Source organism: Populus alba, chromosome 5 (assembly GCF_005239225.2).
Source record: "Populus alba chromosome 5, ASM523922v2, whole genome shotgun sequence".
Lineage (NCBI taxonomy): Eukaryota > Viridiplantae > Streptophyta > Magnoliopsida > Malpighiales > Salicaceae > Populus > Populus alba.
The window spans coordinates 11496644-11502483 of NC_133288.1; the positions used below are offsets into that span (position 1 = coordinate 11496644).

Sequence of the window (5840 nt, forward strand, 5' to 3'; positions counted from 1 at the left end):
TACCCCATACTTTCATAATTGTGGTTTGAATTCTTTAATTTATTTACATTGAACGGAAAGCAAATTTATTCCTATGCTTAGCCAAATATAAGGGAACGAAGAAATAAACAAGGAAAATCAGTTTTAACTCGTAGAAGGAAGAAAATTATAGGCTTTCAAAAGTTACTACGTATATAATTGTCAAAGTTTCATGGAGATCTTGCACTTATATGATCAGACAGCAAGTCTCCTTCAACAGTGAGAACGGTGGGACATTGTAAGATTTGCATGGTAATTATATTAATTTAAACAATTAAAAAAAAATCACATCTAAAAGTCTTCTTTGTTATATCCAACAATAAAGACGCAATATCTATAACTTTTACAATATCTACAGGTTGTTTCAATGTTTCCCACTTTTTCTTTGTATTTTATTATTTTCTTTTCAAAACAAATAGCTTGTTAAGGCAAAAACTGCAGCCACATTAATAGTTAGTTTTTGTTAAAATCACTTAAACAAAATAGGTAAAAATATGTTTGATTAATAAAAGAGAGACAAAGAAATAAGATAAATTTATTTCTTAATAACAATTTTAAAGCAAATCTTTAAAATTTCAAAATAAAATGGATAAGAAAATACATATGTTCCTTTTGTTTTTATATATTATCTTCGTTTTTTATTCTAAAAGTATCATAAAAAAATATATTAGCACCATCATAATATAGTGATAAAAACAAAAATTAAATAATTTGAAACATATAAAAATATATTAAGGTGAAAAATAAATTAAGATTAGAATCACATTACAATAGTTTCATGATATAGTGATGATAAAGTCGTCAATATCATCTTAATATAACTAGTTGAATTTCAGTATATTAAGATATAAACAAGATTATTCTCTCGATATGATATTAATTACTATTTACAAAATTTATCTTATGCAACAAATCAAGATCATGTTATATGACATCTCAGAGATATAATATATAGTCTAGTGGTTTGATTACTATATATAATACTTACTATCTACATGCAGTAGATCAAGATTAAGAGTATTTTCGATATCATATGTATAAGTTTCTTTCGTAATATAAAAAATAGCATCTACTTACTTTTTCACTTACCTAAGCTAATATCAACCAGTATAATTGTTATACTTATATATGAAAAAAATATTTAATAAAATTACTAATTACATTATCATTATCATCATTATAAAGTGTGTGTGTACAATATAATGTAAAACATTTAATAAAATCACATTGAAATAGTGAATATGCATATTTTCAAAACTTTGTTTTCTCATATGTAAAATTTGACATCCTTGTGTCTAATCAATTATACAATAGGAATGTCAATATTTAATTAGGGGTTTAAAATTTTTCAATTAAAGAATATAAACATGAAATCATTGTACCTTAATTATACAACAATAGTGTTCTAACCCTATAAATTCTCATAGCATTATATTTTTCAAATAATTTCATGAGTCTCGTTATAGTCCTGTACAACTCACTTTTTTTTGCCTCTTTTCCCTTTAAGCATAAAAAAAAAGTGAAGGAAAAGTTTATAACTTAACTTTATTAAAATTTTTCAGACTTTTTCTCACCTTATTTTTAGTGTTTTCTTTCGTTCTTATACTTTGATTTTTATTTTTTTATTTCTAAATCTAAAGTTTAAGTTCATCTTATTAAGATAAATTTGAGCTACATAATCTTTAGTTTAAAGATCTTATTTATAAGTGCATCTAAATCATTACTTTAGAAGCAATAAATTTTATAAAGATAAATGATTCATCATTGACAACAACATAATTAAAATTCATTACTTTAGAGTGATTCAACAAGTAAGCATTCTTTTTATTTTAATTCAAGAGTATTTTTAAATATGTTTTTCTTGAGTTTATAAATTTAAATATATATAAACCCTAGTCTTTGATAAGACATTTTTTATTTAACATATATTTATGAAGACAAACCACCAATTCATGCTAATTATTTTTAAACTATAATCTTTCTATAATAAACTAAATATATTTCCATAGTCTTATATATATATATATATATATATATATATATATATATATATATATAAACTTTTATCTACGTACCAATCCACTTAATAAATTAATATTTGTGATTTGTGAACTAGCTATACACGAACACTAATTCAGAAGGCCCTTTCTCACCGAAAAACCTCAATAATGGTTGTTTTCTTTTCGTAGGATACAGACGCAAAATATTTTACGGAGGTGGTCCAAGTTGTGGAACAGTCGAAATAATTGAACCCCACGTGTGATGCTACCATACGTTACAAGCATTTCTGTATTAATTCATAAACTTACCTAACCGCTATGCCGTTATGGCCCTAAATTAAATGACAACGTGTGCCCTGTCTTCCCCCGTTAAGTTGGGGAAGGAGGAAAAAATCAAATTACCCATAAACCTTGAAGCCAGATTTGGGAAATTCCTTTCAATTCCCAAATTATTGTCGTCACTTGCCTCTACACCCTTAATTTGTGTTCATTGTTCAAAAATCCAAAATAAGTTGGTGTAAAGTGAATTGGTTGGGAATATGGGGCTTGTAGGCAACTATACACCTTGAAAAGTTGCAAACAACATCACTAGCTTCTCGTAAAAATAATTTGAATTAAGGAGGTATTTGAAAATTTATTAACAGCTATTTTTTAAAGTATTTTTTACTTAAAAATATATAAAAATAATATTTTTTATTTTTTAAAAATTAATTTTAATTAAAAAAAATAAAATTTTAAATTTTACCCAACCTTATTTGGAATGCAATACCACCTGATTATTTTTAAATATAAAAATAATTTAGTTATTTTATTAGAATTAAAATCTTTATTAATTAGAATGAAAAGTGTAATTTTTTAAATGATAGCTATTACCATTTAAACAAAACTATAAATGCTCAAAGTAATTTTTTCAATAATTAATATAGAGAGTTTATGTCTATTCTTTTTCTATAGAAATATTCGATAGACTTCTCATTGCTTAAATAAACTAAAGTCATACTCGAATTTGTTTCTAGATATTAAATGATTGTTTTAATTTTTAAAGTAATAAAAAAAAAAAAAAAGTGGAAATGTGTGAAAACACGGAAAATAATGATGCTTAAGACCAGCTCACACCAAACGGGTACGTGTGAGCTGCCACACCAACCACACGCTTCCCCTTCAGCCTCCTCCTCTAATGAATTCCGTGAAAACCATTTCTAACTTCCACCGTACCAACTCCCTCTTTTTTAACCTCACTCGCACTCAAATCATTACTCCCCGTTCTCTAACCTTCGCATCCCCACGTGGCTCTCTCTAATTCGCACAGAATCTGGCGCTTTCTCACAACGGCCTCTTAATCCTCATAACGGCGCCGTCAATCTCCCCGTTACAGATTTCCCGTCGCTGTTAACGGACTCTGGACCACCCACCTAGAAAATTAAAAAACAAATCAATTCCATCCCTTAAATACCACCAAATCAATCCCCTCCGTCAAGAAACACACCAACAGCAAAATATCAGAGACTGCGAAGCTCTAGCAATTCTACTAGTGGCCGTAGAGAGAGCGATTGGAAACTAGCAATCAATGGTGAAAGTTGCTGCTGCTCAAGTTGGGGTGACAAGTAGTAGAGCTTCAGCGCAAACTTCAAAGAGAAGATCAAGGCATATCAGGATTTCTATTGAATTTAGAAGCAATGTTACTAACCACCGCCGCCGCCTCCGCCGCCAAGACGTTATAATTAGGTCTGAAAATCCAGTTCCATGTAAACCGGATGCTAATTCCGGTGACCGGACGGTGACTGAAGAGAGATGTTCAACTTCAAGCCCTAAGTTGGAAGACGATGACGATGACGATGCATTAATGTCAGCTTCTTGTTGTTCTAGTAATGGATCGTGTGATGATGAGAGGATTAAATTCACAGATCTGGAGGTGAGAATTACATCAATTCTCCCTTCTTCAATTCTTGAATTAATTTTCGGTTTTTCTTTGTATTTAATATATAAATTAATTATTATTTGCAGGAAGGGAGTGTTGAAGTTGAAACGTCAATGTATTATAGTAGAAGAAGTGGAGAAAGGTTTGTTTGCTGCGTTATTTATTTTCGCAACAAAAATATTTTCGAAAATCAATTTGTTTCTTTTCAAATTCCTTCTCTCTAAGTTGGCGTGGTATTTCTATACGTTAGTCTCTTAATTTCCATCTTCTTTTTATTGGCTGCTGAATTTATAGAGAGACAACACCGACTTCTAGCGATCTTGGAGAGGAGTCGACCTCAGAGAACATGGATTCAACGGCAAACCCACCATTGAAGAAGCCGAATCCTCATCAAAGATCAACGCCCGCGGCGGGGCTGATAAGGATAACAGATGAAGAGATTGAAAAGTTCTTCGGCGAAATACAGAATAACATTCCAAAATGCTTCAAAGACAAGTAAGGAGAAGAGATATTGTGCATGCACATGAAAACTAATCTATTATAAGAAAATTTGGCTGTAAAACTAAATGGGATTAAATTTGTTTAATTTATGTTGTTGTCCATGGCAGGTATAACTTTGATTTTGACAAAGATGAGCCGTTGGAAGGACGTTATGAATGGGCTCGATTAAACCCATGAAGAAAAAAGAAGAAATTAACAATGGCGTTTGTTTAGGTCATGATCATAAAAAATATGATCCCCTGCTCTGGATTGATTAAATTTACAATTACTAATTTAGAACTACCCCACTCCTCAGTTAGGAAGATTTTTTTTTTTAAAAAAAAATCCATCTTTGTTGTTCTATGTACAGTCTCTTCTCTATGTTTATTAGAAGCTCAGTTTCATCTGTCCTTGTACTATACGGTACTGGTAGTAGTGATCATAACGAGGAGAAGCTTCTTTCCTGTTTTTCTTCTGCTGCAAGGAAAAAAAGAAGAAAATTTGCAGTGTTTGATAGAAGAGACCCACCTGGGGAGGAGCACAGAGTGTAAATAATCAAGCTGATTGTATTAGATTCTTATTATTTCTGGGCAACTATCTATCCACTTCCAGGGAAGTCCGATGCTTTCTTCTCTTTGTGGTGCCGCAAAATTTTCAGCTTTTTCAGCAAGAAATTGAAAAAAGGGATTGCTTCCTTTGTCGTTATTCATTTAATTTAATTCTGATTTATGTGTTTTACAATGATAGAATTCTTTTAAAAAAATAAAAAGAAATTACAAAAAGAAAAGTATGATAGAGACATCATGAGAGAAAGTGAGAGAGAGAGAGAGAGAGAGAGTGATGATGGTGTGGTAATTTGGCGGGCTGGGATAGGAGGCGGCAAAGTGCACGCACCATGCCATGGAAGTTACCAACATGAGGTCAAGTACAGAAAGGTTATCTTGTTCCATCTTAAAGTGTTTTGTTTTGATTTTTTTTTTCTAAATTAATTTGTTTTATTACTTTTTCATTATTTGAAAGTTCTTGTGAGGACATGTGGTGTGAAATAAAATATAGGAGTCTTTGATTATAAAAGAATAAAATAAAAGTGCAAGTGTGAAAGCAAATTTATAAATCAATAATTGTTGTTCTCAACAAAAAAAAAACATAATAATAAGAATAAAAGTATATATATAGGAAAATAGAGGTATTTAGTAAATAAAACTTTTATTTAAGTAAAGCCTTATTTATATCATATACCTCAAGAATTAATAAGATATGTATACAATTAGAATAATGAGAACCTAAAGTTTAACTAGTATAAAAAACCTTGAAAACTCAAGTTCTCAAATAATATATATGCTTGGACCTATTTATAAGCTAAGCTAAAGGAAGAGCCCACCTCCTTTGAACTCAGTAAGAAAAAGACCCATTTTCATTGGGCT

General features: G+C 30.1%; 1 protein-coding gene across 1 annotated transcript; it reads left to right on the forward strand.

The window, feature by feature from the left end:
* The first annotated feature begins 3472 nt into the window (after positions 1-3472).
* On the forward strand, positions 3473-4884 carry LOC118045812 (uncharacterized). The gene is made up of 4 exons (XM_035054528.2): positions 3473-3930; positions 4023-4078; positions 4231-4431; positions 4545-4884. Exons 1-4 carry the CDS (start codon positions 3586-3588, stop codon positions 4612-4614), a joined length of 672 nt encoding a protein of 223 aa, XP_034910419.1. The 5' UTR covers positions 3473-3585; the 3' UTR covers positions 4615-4884.
* The last annotated feature ends 956 nt before the right edge of the window (positions 4885-5840 follow it).

Excerpts from the sequence above, each read along its gene's own strand:
- LOC118045812 (XM_035054528.2), top strand. The coding sequence starts at position 3,586 with ATGGTGAAAGTTGCTGCTGCTCAAGTTGGGGTGACAAGTAGTAGAGCT. Across the intron at positions 4,079-4,230 it reads AGTAGAAGAAGTGGAGAAAG|AGAGACAACACCGACTTCTA; the intron begins GTTTGTTTGCTG and ends CTGAATTTATAG. Across the intron at positions 4,432-4,544 it reads CCAAAATGCTTCAAAGACAA|GTATAACTTTGATTTTGACA; the intron begins GTAAGGAGAAGA and ends TGTCCATGGCAG.